General features: G+C 46.2%; 2 protein-coding genes across 2 annotated transcripts in view; both read right to left on the bottom strand.

Annotated features, from left to right (window-relative positions):
• Window positions 1-3,201: 3,201 nt before the first annotated feature.
• Window positions 3,202-8,764, bottom strand: nat14 (N-acetyltransferase 14 (GCN5-related, putative)). The gene is made up of 4 exons (XM_072461304.1): window positions 8,654-8,764; window positions 7,343-7,501; window positions 5,271-5,573; window positions 3,202-4,621 (listed from the first exon to the last, which is right to left on the bottom strand). The coding sequence occupies exons 2-4, from the start codon at window positions 7,421-7,423 to the stop codon at window positions 4,181-4,183; spliced, it is 825 nt and encodes a 274-aa protein (XP_072317405.1). The 5' UTR covers window positions 7,424-7,501; window positions 8,654-8,764; the 3' UTR covers window positions 3,202-4,180.
• A 4,533-nt stretch (window positions 8,765-13,297) lies between these two features.
• The window catches only part of znf628 (zinc finger protein 628), a 12,265-nt gene continuing 1,763 nt past the window's right edge, over window positions 13,298-23,799 (bottom strand). The window contains exons 3-8 of the mRNA XM_072460765.1: window positions 23,138-23,799; window positions 22,743-22,976; window positions 19,013-19,334; window positions 18,242-18,396; window positions 16,950-17,192; window positions 13,298-15,451 (exon numbers count right to left, since the gene is read on the bottom strand). The exon at window positions 23,138-23,799 is cut by the window's right edge and continues 262 nt beyond it. Of these exons, the coding sequence (XP_072316866.1) occupies window positions 13,619-15,451; window positions 16,950-17,192; window positions 18,242-18,396; window positions 19,013-19,334; window positions 22,743-22,976; window positions 23,138-23,799 (3,449 nt within the window). The 3' untranslated portion in view covers window positions 13,298-13,618. The remainder of the gene's footprint in view (window positions 15,452-16,949; window positions 17,193-18,241; window positions 18,397-19,012; window positions 19,335-22,742; window positions 22,977-23,137) is intronic.

Below are 23,799 nucleotides of genomic sequence, written 5' to 3'. Positions count from 1 at the left end.
GAGCAGTAGGTTCATCCAGACCACAGAGACGAGGTGGAAGAGCGAGCAGTAGGTTCATCTAGACCACAGAGACGAGATGGAAGAGCGAGCAGTAGGTTCATCTAGACCACAGAGACGAGGTGGAAGAGCGAGCAGTAGGTTCATCTAGACCACAGAGACGAGGTGGAAGAGCGAGCAGTAGGTTCATCTAGACCAGAGAGACGAGGTGGAAGAGCGAGCAGTAGGTTCATCTAGACCAGAGAGACGAGGTGGAAGAGCGAGCAGTAGGTTCATCTAGACCAGAGAGACGAGGTGGAAGAGCGAGCAGTAGGTTCATCTAGACCACAGAGACGAGGTGGAAGAGCGAACAGTAGGTTCATCTAGACCAGAGAGACGAGGTGGAAGAGCGAGCAGTAGGTTCATCTAGACCACAGAGACGAGGTGGAAGAGCGAGCAGTAGGTTCATCTAGACCACAGAGACGAGGTGGAAGAGCGAGCAGTAGGTTCATCCAGACCACAGAGACGAGGTGGAAGAGCGAGCAGTAGGTTCATCTAGACCAGAGAGACGAGGTGGAAGAGCGAGCAGTAGGTTCATCTAGACCAGAGAGACGAGGTGGAAGAGCGAGCAGTAGGTTCATCTAGACCAGAGAGACGAGGTGGAAGAGCGAGCAGTAGGTTCATCTAGACCACAGAGACGAGGTGGAAGAGCGAGCAGTAGGTTCATCTAGACCACAGAGACGAGGTGGAAGAGCGAGCAGTAGGTTCATCTAGACCACAGAGACGAGGTGGAAGAGCAAGCAGTAGGTTCATCTAGACCAGAGAGACGAGATGGAAGAGCGAGCAGTAGGTTCATCTAGACCAGAGAGACGAGGTGGAAGAGCGAGCAGTAGGTTCATCCAGACCACAGAGACGAGGTGGAAGAGCGAGCAGTAGGTTCATCTAGACCACAGAGACGAGATGGAAGAGCGAGCAGTAGGTTCATCTAGACCACAGAGACGAGGTGGAAGAGCGAGCAGTAGGTTCATCTAGACCACAGAGACGAGGTGGAAGAGCGAGCAGTAGGTTCATCTAGACCAGAGAGACGAGGTGGAAGAGCGAGCAGTAGGTTCATCTAGACCAGAGAGACGAGGTGGAAGAGCGAGCAGTAGGTTCATCTAGACCAGAGAGACGAGGTGGAAGAGCGAGCAGTAGGTTCATCTAGACCACAGAGACGAGGTGGAAGAGCGAACAGTAGGTTCATCTAGACCAGAGAGACGAGGTGGAAGAGCGAGCAGTAGGTTCATCTAGACCACAGAGACGAGGTGGAAGAGCGAGCAGTAGGTTCATCTAGACCACAGAGACGAGGTGGAAGAGCGAGCAGTAGGTTCATCCAGACCACAGAGACGAGGTGGAAGAGCGAGCAGTAGGTTCATCTAGACCAGAGAGACGAGGTGGAAGAGCGAGCAGTAGGTTCATCTAGACCAGAGAGACGAGGTGGAAGAGCGAGCAGTAGGTTCATCTAGACCACAGAGACGAGGTGGAAGAGCGAGCAGTAGGTTCATCTAGACCAGAGAGACGAGGTGGAAGCGCGAGCAGTAGGTTCATCTAGACCACAGAGACGAGGTGGAAGAGCGAGCAGTAGGTTCATCTAGACCACAGAGACAAGGTGGAAGAGCGAGCAGTAGGTTCATCCAGACCACAGAGACGAGGTGGAAGAGCGATCAGAAGGTTCATCTAGACCACAGAGACAAGGTGGAAGAGCGAGCAGTAGGTTCATCTAGACCACAGAGACGAGGTGGAAGAGCGAGCAGTAGGTTCATCTAGACCACAGAGACGAGGTGGAAGAGCGAGCAGTAGGTTCATCCAGACCACAGAGACGAGGTGGAAGAGCGAGCAGTAGGTTCATCCAGACCACAGAGACGAGGTGGAAGAGCGAGCAGTAGGTTCATCTAGACCACAGAGACGAGGTGGAAGAGCGAGCAGTAGGTTCATCCAGACCACAGAGACGAGGTGGAAGAGCGAGCAGTAGGTTCATCTAGACCACAGAGACGAGGTGGAAGAGCGAGCAGTAGGTTCATCCAGACCACAGAGACGAGGTGGAAGAGCGAGCAGTAGGTTCATCTAGACCAGAGAGACGAGGTGGAAGAGCGAGCAGTAGGTTCATCCAGACCACAGAGACGAGATGGAAGAGCGAGCAGTAGGTTCATCCAGACCACAGAGACGAGGTGGAAGAGCGAGCAGTAGGTTCATCTAGACCAGAGAGACGAGGTGGAAGAGCGAGCAGTAGGTTCATCTAGACCACAGAGACGAGGTGGAAGAGCGAGCAGTAGGTTCATCCAGACCACAGAGACGAGGTGGAAGAGCGAGCAGTAGGTTCATCTAGACCAGAGAGACGAGGTGGAAGAGCGAGCAGTAGGTTCATCTAGACCACAGAGACGAGGTGGAAGAGCGAGCAGTAGGTTCATCCAGACCACAGAGACGAGGTGGAAGAGCGAGCAGTAGGTTCATCTAGACCAGAGAGACGAGGTGGAAGAGCGAGCAGTAGGTTCATCCAGACCACAGAGACGAGATGGAAGAGCGAGCAGTAGGTTCATCTAGACCACAGAGACGAGGTGGAAGAGCGAGCAGTAGGTTCATCCAGACCACAGAGACGAGGTGGAAGCGCGAGCAGTAGGTTCATCCAGACCACAGAGACGAGATGGAAGAGCGAGCAGTAGGTTCATCTAGACCAGAGAGACGAGGTGGAAGAGCGAACAGTAGGTTCATCTAGACCACAGAGACGAGGTGGAAGAGCGAGCAGTAGGTTCATCTAGACCACAGAGACGAGGTGGAAGAGCGAGCAGTAGGTTCATCCAGACCAGAGAGACGAGGTGGAAGAGCGAGCAGACGTGAACCTCCACCTCTGGCTCTCGTGAACACTTGGCTTGCACCTGCAGACCACCACACTTTCACGTCACACGGAGGTAAAGTCATACTGTACTTCCTGTAGGTTCATCTAGACCACAGAGGAGGTGGAAGAGCGAGCAGTAGGTTCATCTAGACCACAGAGGAGGTGGAAGAGCGAGCAGTAGGTTCATCTAGACCACAGAGGAGGTGGAAGAGCGAGCACCCTTCGCTTGCACCTGCAGACCACCACACTTTCACATCTGACAACCACAGCGTTCATGTGAGACCTGCTGAACTCGTGTGGTGAGATACGAATGACTCAGATGTAAATTCACAGCAAACGCTTTATTCCCGTCGCCGGATTTACAAAAGACACATATTTACAGCAGCGATGCATCTCCAAAAACACTTTCAGTTTGAGGCGGGATTGTAAGCAGTTTTGGCACACGTTTTGCTCTAAACTCTAAAAACTAAACTCAAAAGTATTGTGACTGAGAGATATACCGTATTTTCTGGACTATAAGTCGCACCAGCCAAAAAAATGCATAATAGAGAAGAAAAAAACACATACGTTGCACTGGAGGATGAAATGCGGTTGCAAGTGTGAAAATAACAAGTATAGTATAAGTATATAAGTATAAATATAAGTATAAGTTGCACCCCGGCCAAAACTATGAAAAAAGGTGTGACTTATAGTCTGGAAAATACGGTATGCAGTTTTGGCACATGATTTCTAAAATAAAATAAGTATTTCGAGCTCGGGATCGTGACGACAAATATATGATAGAATTTAGCCTTTTTTTACAACGCTAAAACTAAACCAAAAGTATTCTTATTGAGAGATATATTTATTTAGTGACAGTTTATCGGGTTGTTCTGTTTACTTTGCCCCCATTATTTTTGCTACTGTGTCTCTATGGCAACACATTGAGATTTAGCTCATATCGTAAATGTTGTTTTGAGTCGATTATACCGTTTAATATAAGAAAAATATAGACAAAATTTAAATAAATTCAAATAAAGTTATGTTTTAGACTTACAAATAAGGATACAAGTTGATATTTCTGCACTTTTGTGATACATTTTACAGACATTTCCTATTTGTCTGATAATCAAATGTAACCAATCCATTTAAAAACATAATATTGTCTGAATAAACTCCCAAAAATATCCAGATACTCATTTTTGTCATCATTGTTCACACTCAGTTCCATCCCGAGCTCTAGTGAATAAATATTCGTATAATAATAAAAACACAATCACCACAAAAACAAATAAATTAAATAACAACTAAATAAATAAAACATAAACTTAAGCGTCAATGACACAAACCTTTTCACAGGTCTTTATAAAACACCTTTGAGAGCGGATATCCCATAAACCCTCTCTCCGGCGCCTCTAACTGCGTCTCCTCCGCGTCCTCTTCCTCAGGGTCCTGACCCCGGAGGCGGAACCCCAGCTTCCTGAAGAACGCCTCGCCCACTTTGGACGGGTACGGCACGTGCGCGTACACCCTGCGCGCGCCCGTGTCCCGCTCCCTCTGCTGCAGGCCCAGGACCAGCAGCCGGCCCAGGCCCTCGCGTCGGTACCAGGAGCTCACCGCCACACGGCAGAGGCGCCTGATCCCCGGCCGCTTCTCGCTCTCCCGGAAGATGCAGCCCTGGATCTCGCCGTCGCACTCCGCCACCCACACGTGCCCGGCCGCCTCCGCCCGCTCAGCGCTCACGCTCTCGGCCACGTTCGGCGGGTTCTCTTTGGCCCCGAGTCGACGTCGGGGCTGAGAACAAACACGAAGTACAAGAATTATTATAAGCCTGATTCAAAACGGTCGAGGAAATTTGGTTATGTGTGTCTGTGATGCTAAAATGGGTTTAAATAAAGGAAAACAAAGAAAAATATAAACAAATGGCTTAAAGTGACGTATGAAAGTTTTTTACGATTGTCTAATTTTGACTTTATTTGGTGTATTTATTCCTGTTGTACATATAAATTATAGTTTTACACCAATCGAGCAGGTATTTGCGGAGAAAACGTTGAAAAATCTGTACAAAAATGACAGGAAGTGACATCACACCAGGGACACTCATTCCAGTCAAAGTTAAGCAGAATTTACACAAAATAAACAACTTTTTTGACGCTTTAAACATCAAATCAACAAAATAAAGTCGCTCTCATATATTTTTATTTGTCCAATTTAAAAAAAAGTGACATTAGATGAGTTTTTACCCAGTGTTTGATGGGTAATTTCCTACTGTGATGTCATCAATTACAAACAGAAAGTGAAATTATAAACCTAAAAAATTTGCTATTCTGTGACATTATAATATATTTTTTAGCTAAATTAGATTTATCTTGACTGCATTTTAGTTCAATGAGTCGTCTGACCAGTAGGGGGCACTTTAACAGCCTAAATAATCCATTCTGACCTTTCTGGCCGGCGTCTTCCCGCTGACCCGACAGTACGGGTTCGGTAGCGTTTCCTCCTGCGTGTCCCGGTGGGCGCTGCCGACGTAGTCCCAGGACGGGCGACTGCTGCCCAGCACCCCGACGGCGCGGGGCATGGTGAGCTTCAGGAAGACGATGAGGAGGAAGACCGGGAGAGCGAGCGCCAGGATGAAGGAGTGAACCAGGCAGCGCAGGACGGAGGAGAAGATGGCCAGGATGAACAGGCAGAGCGGCCGCGTGAGGATGTGCAGGATCAGGCGGTTTTCATTCCCCTCGCAGGCCTCCTGAAAGCACGCCCACAACGGGTCAAACGCACGCCCCCACAACGTGTCAAACGCACACCCACAACGGGTCAAACGCACGTCCACAACGGGTCAAACGCACGCCCACAACGGGTTAAACGCACGCCCACAACAGGTCAAATGCACGCCCACAACAGGTCAAACGCACACCACAACGGGTCAAACACACGCCCACAACGGGTCAAATGCACGCCCACAACAGGTCAAACGCACACCACAACGGGTCAAACACACGCCCACAATGGGTCAAACGCACGCCCACAACGGGTCAAACGCACGCCCACAATGGGTCAAACGCACGCCCACAACAGGTCAAACGCACGCCCACAACAGGTCAAACGCACGCCCACAACAGGTCAAATGCACGCCCACAACGGGTCAAACGCACGCCCACAATGGGTCAAACGCACACACACAACGGGTCAAACGCACGCCCACAATGGGTCAAACGCACACACACAACGGGTCAAACGCACGCCCACAATGGGTCAAACGCACACACACAACGGGTCAAACGCGGGTCAAACATTTTGAATATTGAGTAAATTGTTTGTATTAAATAAAAAAAAAAGAACTAAATTGGAGCTGTCCTGAACCGTTTTGGAGTGATCTAACATAAATAAAGTACTATTACTTTGTGTTATTTTCATTCATTAATTCGCTGTCTGGTCGTGTTCTGTCGTTTATGTATAAATAAAATTAAATAAAAGTCTAAAAAAACAAAGCATATTTTTTTTTATGTTTTTTAATTATTATTGTGGTATCGAAAACAGTATCGAGTATCGTAAACACAGTATCGAGTATCGTGAAAACAGTATCGAGTATTGTGAGTATCATGAAAACAGTATTGAGTATCGTGAAAAGTACAAGTATAAGTATAAATCGCACCCCAGGCCAAACTATGAAAAATATATATAGTCTTATAGTCCGTAAAATACGGTACTTCATCAAAAACATATTCAGTTAGGTCAAACGTTACAGTAACGTCTTCACACTTCCTAGTTCTAGTAACACCTTGACACTTCCTGGTTCTAGTAACGTCTTCACATTTCCTCGTTCTAGTAACGTCTTCACACTTCCTGGTTCTAGTAACACCTTCACACTTCCTGGTTCTAGTAACACCTTCACACTTCCTGGTTCTAGTAACATCTTCACACTTCCTGGTTCTAGTAACACCTTCACACTTCCTGGTTCTAGTAACACCTTCACACTTCCTGGTTCTAGTAACACCTTCACACTTCCTGGTTCTAGTAACACCTTCACACTTCCTGGTTCTAGTAACATCTTCACACTTCCTGGTTCTAGTAACATCTTCACACTTCCTGGTTCTAGTAACACCTTCACACTTCCTGGTTCTAGTAACATCTTCACACTTCCTGGTTCTAGTAACACCTTCACACTTCCTGGTTCTAGGAACATCTTCACACTTCCTGGTTCTAATAACACCTTCACACTTCCTGGTTCTAGTAACATCTTCATACTTCCTGGTTCTAGTAACACCTTCACACTTCCTGGTTCTAGTAACATCTTCACACTTCCTGGTTCTAGTAACACCTTCACACTTCCTGGTTCTAGTAACATCTTCACACTTCCTGGTTCTAGTAACACCTTCACACTTCCTGGTTCTAGTAACACCTTCACACTTCCTGGTTCTAGTAACCTTCACACTTCCTGGTTCTTGTAACATCTTCACACTTCCTGGTTTGACCTGTGTTCAGTCTTAATAAGTAATCATCATATAGTTCACTGACCTTGATGAGCGCTTTGACCATCTCGATGTCCTCCTCCTTCATCCTCCTCATCACCACCTGATCCAGCTCCAGTCGAACCATTTTGTTCCTCGAGGATTTGACGTCCGAGGAGTCGCCACCGTCTCACTTTTGTGTTTTTGGACTCATCGCAAACGGTCTCTGGAGTTTTGAGAAATATGTGTCGTGGATGGAAGAATGACAAAATGCTCTAAAGTTCACAATTCAATGATGTTCAAAAATGTTCTAAAGTTCTGCGATGATGCAATAAAAATGATCTTAATCATACTTTGATCATCGTTTCTCTGAACTGTACTGACTTTAAAACACACATATATTACAAAGACGGTGGCATTATTGAATCAAAACGTCCAAAAAATAATAAATAACTTCTGATTTTCACCAATAAAACACTTCATTCATAAACACTCTCCATCTCCAAGTCTTCAGTCACATATGTCGACCTTTATTTGGTTGAAAATGTATTGAAAAAGTCTCAATGTTCAGTAGAAATAATTGTTTTTGACTAATCGACAAATCGAAATATTGAAAAGATCGCTGATGATGTAATTTAGTTGTATCTGTACCTGGTTTAAATGATCAAACTGAATGAATGAATGAATACCACTGTCTTTGTTATTAAATCATCTTTTCATATGCGTGTTAAAGTCTGTATAGTCATGAAAACAACTATTATAATGAACAGAACGCGATTAGACCTCCTATTAGTTTGTATATCTGACTTTTATTCCATATTATTAGGCTCTAATAAAAAACAAATAAAAGCTATAAAAACAAATACTTTTAATGCTTATTCCGCTTTAAAACAGTTAATTCACTTGCAATAGTAACAGATGACGTCATATTAGAACCCGGAAATACAGGACCCCCAAAAAAACAACAGAATTTTAGATGATTTTAGTGAGAAATATTTATGTTTTCATGGTTTTATGCAAATCTCACGACTATGGCACCAGTGGAGAGAGTGGCACATTATTATTACCGGGGGCACGAGGGGCACGAGGGGGGCAGGACCACCAGAACAGGTGGTCCCCATGTTTACCACGGGACGTTTGTGACCCGGGACGCTTATGGACGAGACGCAGACTAAATATAACAAGTGTAATAAGGTGTAATAACGTGTAATAACGTGTGTAATGACGTGTGTAATGCCCGGGCGCGTGCCGACTGTCCCACATACACTGACATGTTATTTAATCCTTTTGTATCGACAGCACGCGGCGGCCGGGGCTCTGGTCAGATGACGTCCGGTCCAGTGTCCCGTGCGTCCGCGCTGTGGTCACTACTACGCACCTGGTCAACGCGCCTCTCGCGGATCCATCGTCCGGAACCGTTATAACGCGAACGGGGCACGTTATTCGAGGAGGAGAGCGCGCGTGCGTGGTGTTCTGCGGCGGCTCGGTCTCTCCAATGGTTCTCTGCGCGAGTTACGTAAGCGTCGCGCGCCGCAGAGCTTCGGGAATGCCGCGGTTACGCACGAGGCGGTCCGCGGCTCCGGAGCAGGGGCGGTGCGGCGCTTTTGCACCGGGGGGGGGGGGGGGCCGCACGTGGGCGACGGAGCGGGGGCTCGGACGCTGACGGAGCCGCTACGTCTTGAATAATGTGCCTAAGACAGGTTGATTGACTGATTTGACTAAAATGCTGATGCAAGATACTTATTTGAAAAGATATTGCCCAAAAAATATATCCTAATTTAATTGTTTTGCTTTTTATTTTACTTCTAATCCTAATTGTGATATCACATATTAGGAAATGAATAAAAATAAATGTTACTTACCACCGATGTTATACGCTGTGTCAAAACTCCAAATGTCACAGAAAAGTTTATTTGTCAAATATAAATACTTTACAACAGCTTGCTTTAGTTGAATTAATGTTTAAAGGTTTGTGAAAATGTGTGCATGTAAATTGTGCCAAACTTTTGAACGTAAACGTCTCTTTAGGGAGACTTATCTTATCTTATGATTATCTTATTATTTGATCTCAAACGAGTTTCCATATTCACTTTATTCCAGCTCATTCTTCCTCTTTTTCCCACGGATCAGCACTTCTGTTGTAATCACACTTCCGGTCAAGCAGGAACTCCGGCTCCAACTGGAGAATGAGGGGAAAGTCTCACAGCTAAAATATGCTATAAATGTGTAAAATGTTCATGTGACAAGTCCACACTGCATCGATTCTCTGGGTCTGAAAACAGCCTTTTGGTCTGTGTAGAACTCACTGTCTCTGTGTTCACATGTAATACAACCGGGAGAAGGATTACGTTGTATGGCGGTGTCAGACGGGCTTCTGGAATAAGGTGGTGGAGTGTCATCAGTCATCAGGTCTGCTCTACTTCTTATCATTTTCTTTCTTTCTTTCAATATACATTTGTTTTTCAGCTTTCAAATGTACACACACAAAAAACAAACAATAAACACAGATAAAGAAAGTAAAGGATGTAGAAAAAAAGAGACATCCAAAAAGACACATGTATGCATGTGTACTGTATGTATATATGTATGTGTGTATATGTACTGTATGCATGTGTGTATATGCATGTGTACTGTATGTATATATGTATGTGTGTATATGTACTGTATGCATGTGTACTGTATGTATATATGTATGTGTGTATATGTACTGTATGCATGTGTGTATATGTACTGTATGCATGTGTACTGTATGTATATATGTATGTGTGTATATGTACTGTATGCATGTGTGTATATGCATGTGTACTGTATGTATATATGTATGTGTGTATATGTACTGTATGCATGTGTACTGTATGTATATATGTATGTGTGTATATGTACTGTATGCATGTGTGTATATGTACTGTATGCATGTGTACTGTATGTATATATGTATGTGTGTATATGTACTGTATGCATGTGTACTGTATGTATATATGTATGTATGTATGTGTGTATATGTACTGTTTGTATGCGTGTATATGTACTGTATGCATATGTACTGTATGCATGTGTGTATATGTACTGTATGCATGTGTGTATATGTACTGTATGCATGTGTACTGTATATATGTATGTATGTATGTGTATATGTACTGTTTGTATGCGTGTATATGTACTGTATGCATATGTACTGTATGTATGCGTGTATATGTACTGTATGTATATGTACTGTATGCACGTGTACTGTATGCATGCGTGTATATGTACTGTATGCATATGTACTGTATGCATGTGTGTATATGTACTGTATGCATGTGTGTATATGTACTGTATGCATGTGTGTATATGTACTGTATGCATGTGTGTATATGTACTGTATGCATGTGTGTATATGTACTGTATGCATGTGTGTATATGTACTGTATGCATGTGTGTATATGTACTGTATGCATGTGTGTATATGTACTGTATGCATATGTACTGTATGCATGTGTGTATATGTACTGTATGCATGTGTGTATATGTACTGTATGCATGTGTGTATATGTACTGTATGCATGTGTGTATATGTACTGTATGCATGTGTACTGTATATATATATGTATGTATGTGTATATGTACTGTATGCATGTGTGTATATGTACTGTATGCATATGTACTGTGTGCATGTGTACAGGGCCGGCCCAGCGTATAAGCGAACTAAGCAGCCGCGTAGGGCCCCGAGGCGTTAATAGGGCCCCCAATCTGGCAACCTGTCTAAGTGCAAGCGCCACTAGTGTAGTAGCGCTGCTGGCGCGGCAGTGCACACAGCGGTAACATATAACGCACAAACCGCATTTATTTGTAATGACAATCTGGCAACCAGGGCACCAAACCTGCGCTGATTGGGCAACTTCATTGTGCGCGAGGAGCTCGAGAGCAAAACATAAACACAACAGAACGTGGTCCCTGCGTGGTCCCCATGTCCAGAGGAATATATCTCCCGGTGCCAAAAAACGAAAGAAGAAACTTCTTGACGATGTAAAGAAACTGCAAACTCAACAACACTCTCCAGGTATTGAACTTCTCTTACAAAGAGACGGTTAATGCTGCTGTTTGAAACAACACGATTCTGTCACGTTAGTTCGCTCAGGCTGGAGGCGACGAGAGCTCTGCCCCGCGCACAATAATATGTCTGAATGAAAGATAATAAGCTTAACATTTACACCAGCCCGTGTGAGCTGCGGAGGTGGCGTCTGTGCCCCGGTCACTAAGAGGCGGAGATCCGGTCCGGACGAGCGCCGTCTCGTCCAGAACCTCTGACGTGAGACTTTGGAGTGAACAGTGTGCGGCCCCTGTCCCGGGCCCCTGTCCCGGGCCCCTGTGCAGCCTCAGTCAGAGATGAGCGGTTTGAGTTTGCGTCCCCTCTCTCTCACATCACCATGTGTGAGATCAATCGTGACACGTGATGTCTGTTTGACTTTGACTTCTTAAAGTGCAATAAGAGGAACGTAAAGGTGCAGGAGTCCAGTGTGTGATGATCTGATCAGAACAAACATTTATATTGTAATTAACTTTTAATAGAGCAATAAAACATTTCAATTTATTTAAAAAGCATCATTAGACTATTTGTTATACATTATAATAAATTGATAGTGACAAATAACCAGACATATTATGATTACGTCTGTTATAGAATAATACTATATATTTTTATACAAAAGTGGCAAAGTTGCAGAAACGCAGTCGCTTCACAATAGCGAGGTTTGGACCTTCACTTCTAGTTCTGATCATTCTCTGGGAATAATATGTTTGCACTGTTTTATCAGTGTTAATTGTTAATCAAGCAATGCTTATGCCATTTGTTTAATTTAATATAACTTGTTTTGTCACTTTGGCAAGAAGGAACAGTTGGGAGCTGTAAAAGATAAATTAGTAAAGTAACTATTACTTTTACATTTTCAGTTAAAATGAATCAATTTGACCATAATTATTTTTCATAGCCAATATTGTATTGAGTAATTAAGTACACTACTGTATTAATAACTGGCTTTAATCATTTTCTCCTGGCACAGTTTCATCACATCATAATTTTATAGCATTACAACCTCAACATTTTACTCTTACTTTAGCCGGCTGGACCACATTAAAATGCAGCAGAAGACCCAAAAAAGTCTAAAAATCTCTGGGGGAGGGACCCAGGCCCCCCCTGTTCATTAATTTAAACTGCTAATGTGGCTGTCGACCCTTAACGCCCACAAATACGCCCAAAAACATATCTGGGACGTGTGTTATTTGTACAGGGAGTAGAGGTGATGTCAGCGGAATACCAAGTTGCATTGTGGGATTTAAGTTAGCAATATTTGAGTTTGTGAGGTATGAGAATAAGCTAACTGGCAAACAGATGCCCTGTAGTTTTGGTGCGCTTCCTTTGCGTTGAAGAAAGTTCCCATATGTGAATTGTTTACTGACAATGGCAATAAAACTGATTCTGATGACGTGGTGAGGGGCCCCCAAAAATGTTTTCGCTTAGGGCCCCCTGAAGGCTTGGGCCGGCCCTGCATGTGTATATATGTACGGTGTGCATGTGTATATATGTATATGTACTGTATGCATGTGTGTATATGTACTGTATGTATGTGTGTATATGTACTGTATGCATGTGTACTGTATGTATATGTACTGTATGTATGCGTGTATATGTACTGCATGTGGGCTGGTACAGTATTTGCAGTTTAAATAACAGATTGCAGATCGATAAAGGCTAAAATGCATCTTCTCTACATAAATAATAATAAGTGACATTATTTACACTACAGCATCAGAAGGTGGAGCCATTATTCGACAACAAAAAGACGCGACTGTTGAAGCTGAAAAGACTTTAAATAAATAAAACAATGGCACATAAAGAATGACAGGGTTCAACAACATTTGTGGACCAAGTTTGGATTTATCTTTCAAAAACAGGAAATCTATTATTATTACAAATAATTATGACATCATCAATTTGTGGAACGTGAGTGCAAAGATTTTGGGGAGAAAAACAAATAAATCAGAAATGCAGCATTGTGTACTTTGTTAGCATGTGTTATATTGTATTGTTCAGAAATCATCAGTATTAATATTTAACATGAGCCTATATGATACAAAGTCTATATGTATTCACAAAAACAATAAACAACCTGCCAATGACAGAATAAATTATAGTAATATATTAATTAGCCTATTAAAGTCCATGTACAGCCTAGGTAAATGTATAACATTTCTATAGTGGCCCATGGCGTTTGAACACAGTCTAACATGATGCATGTTCTTCAGAGGCCGCACACTCACTAAAGTGCTAAACACTGAGCTCACATGCACTCCGCCCACTTTAACTCTATTGTGGCTCTTCCAGCGTCGCTTTGCCTTCATTTACCGAAGAGTCCAGTTCCTTTGCGTCCATTTTTAGATTCCCGCATTGAACAGTATTTTTCCCTCCTCCCACAGCTTCCAGTCCGTTTTCCATGCCACTCGTGTTCACCTCGATTATAACGATCCCCTGTCCGCCTTCCAGTTGAAATATGCCTTCCATGGCCCCGTCGTGCTGAGTGCCCCCGTGGCCCGTAGCTCCGCCTTCTCTCTCGATCAGCGCGATCATCTGCACGCCCTCTTCCTGCTCGTGCCCCATCTTTGCTCCGCCCTCCAGCTCAAACACCACCTCTCGTCTGTCCAGCGGCCCCAAACCCTGGTCCGGCGTGCACGTCAGCTTCAGGCCCCCGTCCCCTTGCCCTCGCGGGAACCGGGCGTCGGCGTCGTCGTCGTTGTCGGCCGCTGTCTCGTGGTGCTGCTCCTCAGCGTGAAAATGCAACACGAACTCCCGTTGGTTGCTGTCGCTTTGCTTTTCGCCGTTCTTCTCGTCGCCCCAGTTTTGCAGGAGCGACATTATTCGTCCTTTGTCGCCCTTCTTGTTGTCTTGATCCGTGTTGAACTGCAACGTGAACGACTCGCCCCGTTTCGCCGCGTCTTCGCCGACCGACTGGCCCGAGCTTTCCCCTTCGAACTGCAACGTGAAGGACTCGCCGCGTTTCGCCGCGTCTTCGCCGACCGACTGGCCCGAGCTTTCCCCTTCGAACTGCAACGTGAAGGACTCGCCGCCGCCTCCTTCGCCGTCCGTCGCCTCCTTCGTCAGGCCTTCGTTGTCAAAACACAACACGAACTCTTTACTCGACACATGCTCTTGGGCCGCCGTTTCTGACCCTGTTGAAACGGGTGGCGCGGGTTCGGTTTGGGCCGAGCTAGCCAGAGAAACCGTGTCCACTTGGGCCGGAGCCGCGTTCGATGTCGAGACCGGCGGCTGCGGTGGCTCGGCGACGACGTTAGCCGCGGTTTTAATCGAAAAGTCGTCGATTGCTTGGTTGGACTTCTGTTCGGCGGTTTTGCTTTTACGACCGCGCTTATTCCTGGCGGTCCGCGTGCTTTTCCCCAGTATGGGTTTGGAGAAAAGCGGATTGGGCGGCAGTGCGTTCGGCGGAGCGATGGCGGTTTCTTTGGCGTTGCTTTCGCTCTGGGTGAGAATGAACCTCGCCGTCTGCTGCTGCTGCTGCTGCTGCTGTAACGGATTGTGAAACTGCTGTATTTGGCTCACGACCGGCTGCAGAGTCTGAAACGTCTGCAGCATCGGGAGGCCCTGAGGTTCGGACGAAGGAGCGGCCGTCGGGAGGAGGATCAAATTGGACTGCCCGCCGTTGTTCGAAGGACACTGCACGAGGAGGTAATTCTGAGGCGGCGGTGGAGGAGGAGGAGTCGGTGTCGGCGTGGAAAGAGGGATGAGCTGCAAACCGTTCACCGTTTGTATCATGAAGTAGTTCTGCGACGAGTTGGGAGGAATGTTCAACGCCGGCTGGGACACGATCAGGCTGCCGCTGTTCCCCGACGTCTCCAGGGTGATGGGGTTCAGGAGCGTGGTGGTGGTGGTGACGCCGGCGACGTTGGCCTTCACCGCCACGCCGTCCTTGGCGCCGGGGCGGGGCGCGGGCGGCGTGTTGGCGTGCGTGCGGATGTGGCGCTGCAGGTAGGACTGCATGACGAACTCTTTGGCGCAGTACGGGCATTTAAAGTCCTTCTGCGTGGAGTGCGTGCGGAGGTGGAGCTGGAGGTTGGACGAGTGTGTGAAGCTCTTGCTGCAGGTCACGCACTGGTACGGCCGCTCGCCGGAGTGTGTGCGGGCGTGCTGCGGGGCAGAGGGGGGAGGGTGAGAGGGCAGTATAGGAATGTGTTACCGTATTTTTCGGACTATAAGACTTTTTTCATAGTTTTGGCCAGGGTGCGACTTATACTTATATACTTATACTCTGGAGCGACTTATGTGATATTATTTGTTATTTTCACACTTGCAACTGCATTTCATACTCCAGTGCAACTTATATATGTTTTTTTCTTCTCCATTATGCATCTTTTTGGTTGGTGCGACTTATACTCCGGAAAATACGGTAAATACCAGGGCTGGATACTGCCTAGTACCTCACGATACAATGCAACACAGAGTCCACGAAGCCCAATAGTTTGAACTTGATACGATACGTGTCCAGGTACGTGGATATACTTTAAAACCGGTGTTAAAAGTTTACTAAAATGATGTTTTGATTATGTAGAATAACAAAATGCATTGGAATTTCATGTCCTTAATATTAGAATAGAACCGTCCTATGATTAAGTCACGTTTTCAGATCCTCAGATTCAGCCTTGATGCAGCAGTCGGAGTCTGTGGTGACGAGATTGTGGGAGTTGTTTATTTAGATTTCAAATTTTAAACACTGGTCAATTTCCAACTTTCTTTGAACCGTTTTATTTAGAATTTTGGTTGCTGAATTTTGCAGTGTAAACAAACATGACAGATTCACCATTAAATACCCAATGCATATATTTGAAAAGTCTCAAATTTTAAAACTCTCAAATCAAACGGTCAAAAATTTGGAATCAAAAAGATCCAAGATGCCTGAGCAGTCGATTGTGTGATTGAAGAAAACAGAAGCCGTTTCCAAGGCTTATATCTTCAGCGAGCCGGATTTACTCTAAACAAACCATGTGAGGGACGCAACTAACGATTATTTTGCTTATCATTTAGTTTAGCGATCATTCTTTTGTGCAATTTCAGTTCATGGCATGTTTTGGAACCTATAGACCAGTTATCGGTTATTCACTTAGTTTTACTTAACTTGTTGCAGTGCTAGTTATGGGGCTAATTAACATAAATTAGAATTGTTCTTTACGGACTTCCCTGGTTGTTAGGTTAGCTTCACTCGCTTTTGAGATTGATTGCAAATATCTTAGCATTTTTGATACTGAGAAACATATTAAATACTGAACTTAAGAGTAAATGTTTTTTTTTTTTTTCCAGGGTAAATCAAATGCTGACCAATTACTGAATGTCCCTTCCAGTTCTTACCTCCCCTTGACCGTAGGGAGTAATTAACAGCAGATTAACAAATACTGCTCTAGTAAATTACCCAAAAATATGTAATTAAGAGAAGAATTAGTAATAATATGTTCTGAATGATATGTTCTGCTGCACAAAACCTCAAGCAACGCCACAGTAACTTTTAAAACATGCAAATTCAACCATTCTCGCCATCGTTTCACATACATGACGCTAACATTTGTCCTGTCCGTGATACAAAATGAAAGACACGGTTTCGACTTCATTCTGGGCATCATCAGCACGCGCTCACCTGTTTGAGATTGGAGGTCTGTGAGAAGGACTTGGAGCAGATGGGGCACGTGTGAGGCCGCAGTCCCGAGTGCATCTGACTGTGGCGGCGCAGGCAGCTGGTGTTCTTGAAGGACTTGCCGCACTCTTTGCACACGTACGGCCGCTCGCCCGTGTGCTGCCTCAGGTGGTACTGATAGTGCGAGCTCCATTTGAACGTGAGCGGGCAATGGGGGCACTGGAACGCCCGGACCCCCGTGTGTACCTGAAGCGGGAGGCGATAAACACAGGGCATTTCCTTCAGGTTCATGACAAATTATCAGTTAGAAAATACAGAATATATTTTTGCTTGATATTAGATCGAAGAAAGGCTTATTTTATTATCCGTAAATATAATGTGACAAATATGATGTAACTTTCAGTACAATCACAAAAATCCTATTCTTTATTCAATAACACTACCCATAACATTTACCATATTTTCCGGACTATAAGTCGCACCTTTTTTCATAGTTTTGGCCGGGGTGCGACTTATACTTATTCTCTGGAGCGACTTATGTGATATTATTTGTTATTTTCACACTTGCAACAGCATTTCATACTCCAGTGCGACTTATATATGTTTTTTTTTGGCTGGTGCGACTTATACTCCAGTGCGACTTATAGCCCGGAAAATACTGTAAAAACACCCCATTTATTCATAACTTCTATTTATACCTTAACGCTGTATTATTCCCTAAATATCCTTGTAGTTTTGAGTCAACCTAAGACTTAAGGCATGTATTATTTATCGTCTGTTTTAGTCCGATCCATTTGATTGACTGGAGGGTTTTGAGCCTGATGTGACTCTCCTCGAGTTCGGGGAAGTGCGTCTTGAAGCAGCACTTCTCGTAAAGCGATCGTTTGTGCGTTGCGACTATTTGTCCGGTCGCAGCTCGCAGACGCCGACCAATGGGAGGAGAGTCTGTGTTTGAAGATAGAGCTGCGTTAAACAAAGGCAGCAGTCAATCACGTCTGGGGTCGGCACACTTTGCGTCACGTCTTAAAATCGCATAAGATTTAAAAACCCTCTAGTGTGCAGCTGGCGTATATAGTTTTGTGTGGACTACTTTAGCTTTTAAGTGCACTTACAGTAACTGAACCTCCATCTAAAGCGAGCGGTCGCTGTTATATCGACTACGTTTCTTGCAAACACTAACAGGAGTAGCTCTCTGCCAGTTTGGGTTTTGGAGACGTAGCTCACTGGGGGAAATGACTGAGGCCCTTCTACTCATTTGACTCAGTTGGTCAGTTGGATGGTCAGGTGGGCCTCACCCTCTGGTGGATGGAGAGCAGGGACGAGCGCTTGAAGCTCTTGCCACATTCTGTGCAGCGATAGGGCCGTTCTCCAGTGTGATCTCTCATGTGGTACTTCAGCCCAGAGGAGCCTTTGAAAGCCTTTCCACACTCGGAGCAGCGGTACGGCCTCTCTGCACCAGAAAACACAGAGAAAAATCAAGTTTGGTCAAGTGTTTTATACATATTTATTGTATAGTTCCAAAATAATCACAGAAATTTGTAGAAAGAACTAAGTAAATACTTGTTTTTCCCCTGTCATTCATCTTCAGGTTCATTTTTGACCGTTTCAAATAATCACACTTTTACTCATATTCACAAGCTTTATTATGTTATAGCTTATTAATTGTAATGCCACAAATAGTTTTTTTGTGTCTAATATATATCTGATGATGGTCAGTTGACTGAAACATTTGAAAAATAAAGCGAACAAAAGGGGAGATCAGGCACATCCCTGCCTTATCCCTCTCTCCAGTCAGTGGCTCTGTCAAATGACCATTAATCTTAATTATTGATATTGCATTATCGTAAATTAATGTTCTCACCATCTAAGCTAATTATTATTACGGCTTTGTTTTATGTTTTTGTTGCTATGTTAGGATTTTTGTTGTTGTATACTGTAAAAAATACTCTCATGGCCTAGTAAATTAAACTGTCCCACTTTATAATTTTCAGATGATGTCCCGAGTACCATTTATATTTCACTACTTTGCATCAATTACTATTTATTCTTATATTTTAATAGTTTACCTCGGGCCACAGTGCTTTTGCCGCCCGCCTTCTTCAGCGGTTTCAGCGGTTTCGCCTGTTGCTCTTCGCCGACAGTGATGATGTCGACGCAGATCTCCCTCCGTCCCTCCTGCTGTTTGTCCGTTTGACCGGGGGACGACGGCAGGGGCAGCGACAGGGACAGCGACGGCGGGCACACGATCTCGGCCTCGGCCTCGGCCAGGAGTCGCTGCTCGGGCGTGTGCGAGTGCTGGTGGGTGAGCAGGGACGAGAGCAGCGGGAAGGAGCGGTCGCACGCCGAGCAGCTGAACTGACAGCGGGACTGCGACGTGAGCGTGTGCATCTGAAAGAAAAAACATGGCGAGGATTGGACGTGTGTCTAGACCAGGTTTGGACGTGTGTGTAGACCAGGTTTGGACGTGTGTGAAGACCCGGTTTGGACGTGTGTGTAGACCCGGTTTGGACGTGTGTCTAGACCCGGTTTGGACGTGTGTCTAGACCAGGTTTGGACGTGTGTGAAGACCAGGTTTGGACGTGTGTGAAGACCAGGTTTGGACGTGTGTGAAGACCAGGTTTGGACGTGTGTGTAGACCAGGTTTGGACGTGTGTGAAGACCCGGTTTGGACGTGTGTGAAAACCAGGTTTGGACGTGTGTGTAGACCAGGTTTGGACGTGTGTGTAGACCCGGTTTGGACGTGTGTGTAGACCCGGTTTGGACGTGTGTGAAGACCAGGTTTGGACGTGTGTCTAGACCCGGTTTGGACGTGTGTGAAGACCAGGTTTGGACGTGTGTGAAGACCAGGTTTGGACGTGTGTGAAGACCAGGTTTGGACGTGTGTGAAGACCAGGTTTGGACGTGTGTGAAGACCAGGTTTGGACGTGTGTGAAAACCAGGTTTGGACGTGTGTGTAGACCAGGTTTGGACGTGTGTGAAAACCAGGTTTGGACGTGTGTGTAGACCAGGTTTGGACGTGTGTGTAGACCAGGTTTGGACGTGTGTGTAGACCCGGTTTGGACGTGTGTGAAGACCAGGTTTGGACGTGTGTGTAGACCCGGTTTGGACGTGTGTGAAGACCAGGTTTGGACGTGTGTGTAGACCCGGTTTGGACGTGTGTGAAGACCAGGTTTGGACGTGTGTGAAGACCAGGTTTGGACGTGTGTGTAGACCCGGTTTGGACGTGTGTGAAGACCAGGTTTGGACGTGTGTGTAGACCCGGTTTGGACGTGTGTGTAGACCAGGTTTGGACGTGTGTGTAGACCAGGTTTGGACGTGTGTGTAGACCAGGTTTGGACGTGTGTGTAGACCAGGTTTGGACGTGTGTGTAGACCCGGTTTGGACGTGTGTGTAGACCAGGTTTGGACGTGTGTGTAGACCAGGTTTGGACGTGTGTGAAGACCAGGTTTGGACGTGTGTGTAGACCCGGTTTGGACGTGTGTGAAGACCAGGTTTGGACGTGTGTGTAGACCCGGTTTGGACGTGTGTGAAGACCAGGTTTGGACGTGTGTGTAGACCCGGTTTGGACGTGTGTGTAGACCCGGTTTGGACGTGTGTGAAGATCAGGTTTGGACGTGTGTGTAGACCAGGTTTGGACGTGTGTGAAGACCAGGTTTGGACGTGTGTGTAGACCAGGTTTGGACGTGTGTGTAGACCCGGTTTGGACGTGTGTGAAGACCAGGTTTGGACGTGTGTGTAGACCAGGTTTGAACGTGTGTGTAGACCAGGTTTGGACGTGTGTGTAGACCCGGTTTGGACGTGTGTGTAGACCAGGTTTGGACGTGTGTGAAGACCAGGTCTGGACGTGTGTGTAGACCCGGTTTGAACGTGTGTGAAGACAAGGTTTGGACGTGTGTGTAGACCAGGTTTGGACGTGTGTGTAGACCAGGTTTGGACGTGTGTGAAGACCAGGTTTGGACGTGTGTGAAGACCAGGTTTGGACGTGTGTGTAGACCAGGTTTGGACGTGTGTGTAGACCAGGTTTGGACGTGTGTGTAGACCAGGTTTGGACGCGTGTGAAGACCAGGTTTGGACGTGTGTGAAGACCAGGTTTGGACGTGTGTGTAGACCAGGTTTGGACGTGTGTGAAGACCAGGTTTGGACGTGTGTGTAGACCAGGTTTGGACGTGTGTGTAGACCAGGTTTGGACGCGTGTGAAGACCAGGTTTGGACGTGTGTGAAGACCAGGTTTGGACGTGTGTGTAGACCAGGTTTGGACGTGTGTGAAGACCAGGTTTGGACGTGTGTGTAGACCAGGTTTGGACGTGTGTGAAGACCCGGTTTGGACGTGTGTGAAAACCAGGTTTGGACGTGTGTGTAGACCAGGTTTGGACGTGTGTGTAGACCAGGTTTGGACGTGTGTGTAGACCCGGTTTGGACGTGTGTGAAGACCAGGTTTGGACGTGTGTGTAGACCCGGTTTGGACGTGTGTGAAGACCAGGTTTGGACGTGTGTGAAGACCAGGTTTGGACGTGTGTGTAGACCCGGTTTGGACGTGTGTGAAGACCAGGTTTGGACGTGTGTGTAGACCCGGTTTGGACGTGTGTGTAGACCAGGTTTGGACGTGTGTGTAGACCAGGTTTGGACGTGTGTGTAGACCAGGTTTGGACGTGTGTGTAGACCCGGTTTGGACGTGTGTGTAGACCCGGTTTGGACGTGTGTGAAGACCAGGTTTGGACGTGTGTGTAGACCCGGTTTGGACGTGTGTGAAGACCAGGTTTGGACGTGTGTGTAGACCCGGTTTGGACGTGTGTGTAGACCCGGTTTGGACGTGTGTGAAGATCAGGTTTGGACGTGTGTGTAGACCAGGTTTGGACGTGTGTGAAGACCAGGTTTGGACGTGTGTGTAGACCAGGTTTGGACGTGTGTGTAGACCCGGTTTGGACGTGTGTGAAGACCAGGTTTGGACGTGTGTGTAGACCAGGTTTGGACGTGCGTGGACCAGGTTTGGCTGGCTGGACGTGTGTAGACCCAGTTTGGACAACTCGACAAACTCCGGAGGTAGAGGAAGTGCAGATTCTTCTTCTGCGTCGCTTAGAGCCTAGAGCGCCCTCTTGTGGTCAGTGTGAAAATAATGAATAATATCACAAAGTCGCACCCCGGCCAAAACTATGAAAAAAGGTGCAACTTATGGTCCGGAAAATACGGTATAAAGCGTTTTATTCTCTCTTTATGACTAAACTCTGCTTGGTCAGTGAAAGTTGTGAAAAGCTCTTATAAACTCATCGCTGTGAATATTTAGGATGCTTGGACTGCATTAGGAAAGTGCGCAATAACTTTGGACTGAGTAAAGCGCCAGAGCGTAACAGAGAAAAGTGTCTTAGGACGTCACAGGGATCAGATTACAGTTAGGGGGTGTGTCGATACATCGCGATACTAAATTTTGTGATGCAGTATCGATATCGTGGGGCTGCTGTATCGATATCGAGTCATTACACTACAATTTTGTTGCTTGTTTAAAGAAAGGAAACTAGTTTATGCTAAAAAAACATGTGACATTTTGCCTGTTTTGATGAGTAAAACTGATGCGTTTCATTTTGAGCTTGTGCAGGTCGCGGTTTAATAAAGAAAAATGTTGTTAAAATGTATTTGGCTGTTTAAGAGGTAGAGATGTATCGTAGAATATCATGAGCACTATATCGATTATCGCAAAATGGTGATATAATCGTATCGTGAGCCGCAGAGTGAAGTTCCATCTCCTCTTGTGTCGTGTACAAAGCTCTGTGAGTGTTGGTGTTGCAGCGGTGAACTTCTCACCAGGGAGACGTGTCTGTTGAGGCCTCCGCTGGTCTTGAAGCTCTTATTGCAGTAGCCACACGACAGCCCCGCCCATGTGGTTCTGGGCTCCGGCGGCCCGGGCTCCGTGCTCTGAGTCACCACCGTCAGGCTCTGCAGAAGGTCAAACTGGGCCTGGGTGGCTCCCACATTCTTCAGACAGACAAAGTAATGCATATAAACAAAAGGGAAGAGTCGAATATGTTCCTGTGTGAACTGTTTTATGCGAATGACTGAACTGAATCTAACTCATTGTGACTTTTAAGGCCACTTTGACTTTAGGACCAAAATCCCCCGCTGTGTTTTAGCAGGAATAATGAATAAAACAATAACTCTGTAATAATCTTTTGCTACTTATACTCCATAAAGTTACTTACAGTGTTGTTGTCTGCCGCCTCGGTCAGTCCCAGCAGCACTTCTGCCGTTTGTCCATTCTCAGAGACGGTGGTCGTCTCCACCACTTCTTCAAAATCTGCCAGTAAGTGTCCAGCTCCCACCAGCCCCTCGCTCACCTCCATCCCGGCTGTGGGGCCGGTCTCCACACCGGGCGCTGGCTCTGGAGCCATGTGGATGGACTGGTGCTCCTCCAGCTCAGTCCTGGTGCCAAAGGTCTGGCTGCAGCTGCCACAGCTGTAGAGCAGCACACTGGCCCCCGTGTCTGTGCTCAGGTGCACTTCTGTTCCAATGGGCCTGGACGACCGGCCGTCTGCCCCAGACGCAGTGAGGGTGAGCTGGGGGAGCATCCCAGAGCTCTGGCTGCTGGAGCCGGTGGACAAAAACACCTCCTCCATTCCCACTGCGACTCCTTCAGCTCCTTCATGGCTCACAAATCCCACCATATCCGTCAACATGGAGGACGTCATCTCCTCTGAACCCACTACGATCTCCACTATGTCCTTCTGCCGCTCTCCTCTCTTTGGCTCCTTCGCTGCGGCGCTGGAGTTTGAGTGAGAGTTCTTATGCAGCGCCAGGTTGGACGAGTGCGTGAAGCTGCGTCCGCACTCGCCGCAGACGTACGGCCGCTCGCCCGTGTGGATCC

The sequence above is a fragment of the Eucyclogobius newberryi genome, unplaced genomic scaffold (assembly GCF_026437365.1).
Source record: "Eucyclogobius newberryi isolate DKJ021-1_F unplaced genomic scaffold, fEucNew1.0.hap1 SCAF_3, whole genome shotgun sequence".
NCBI lineage: Eukaryota > Metazoa > Chordata > Actinopteri > Gobiiformes > Gobiidae > Eucyclogobius > Eucyclogobius newberryi.
Note: the sequence above shows the minus strand (reverse complement) of the source record. Positions and strands in the feature narration are given on the sequence as shown.

Coding starts and splice junctions, on each gene's coding strand:
- nat14 (XM_072461304.1), bottom strand. CDS start 7,423: ATGGTTCGACTGGAGCTGGATCAGGTGGTGATGAGGAGGATGAAGGAG. Junction 5,574..7,342: donor TGGTCAAAGCGCTCATCAAG/GTCAGTGAACTA, acceptor GCGTGCTTTCAG/GAGGCCTGCGAGGGGAATGA. Junction 4,622..5,270: donor GGAAGACGCCGGCCAGAAAG/GTCAGAATGGAT, acceptor GTTTGTTCTCAG/CCCCGACGTCGACTCGGGGC.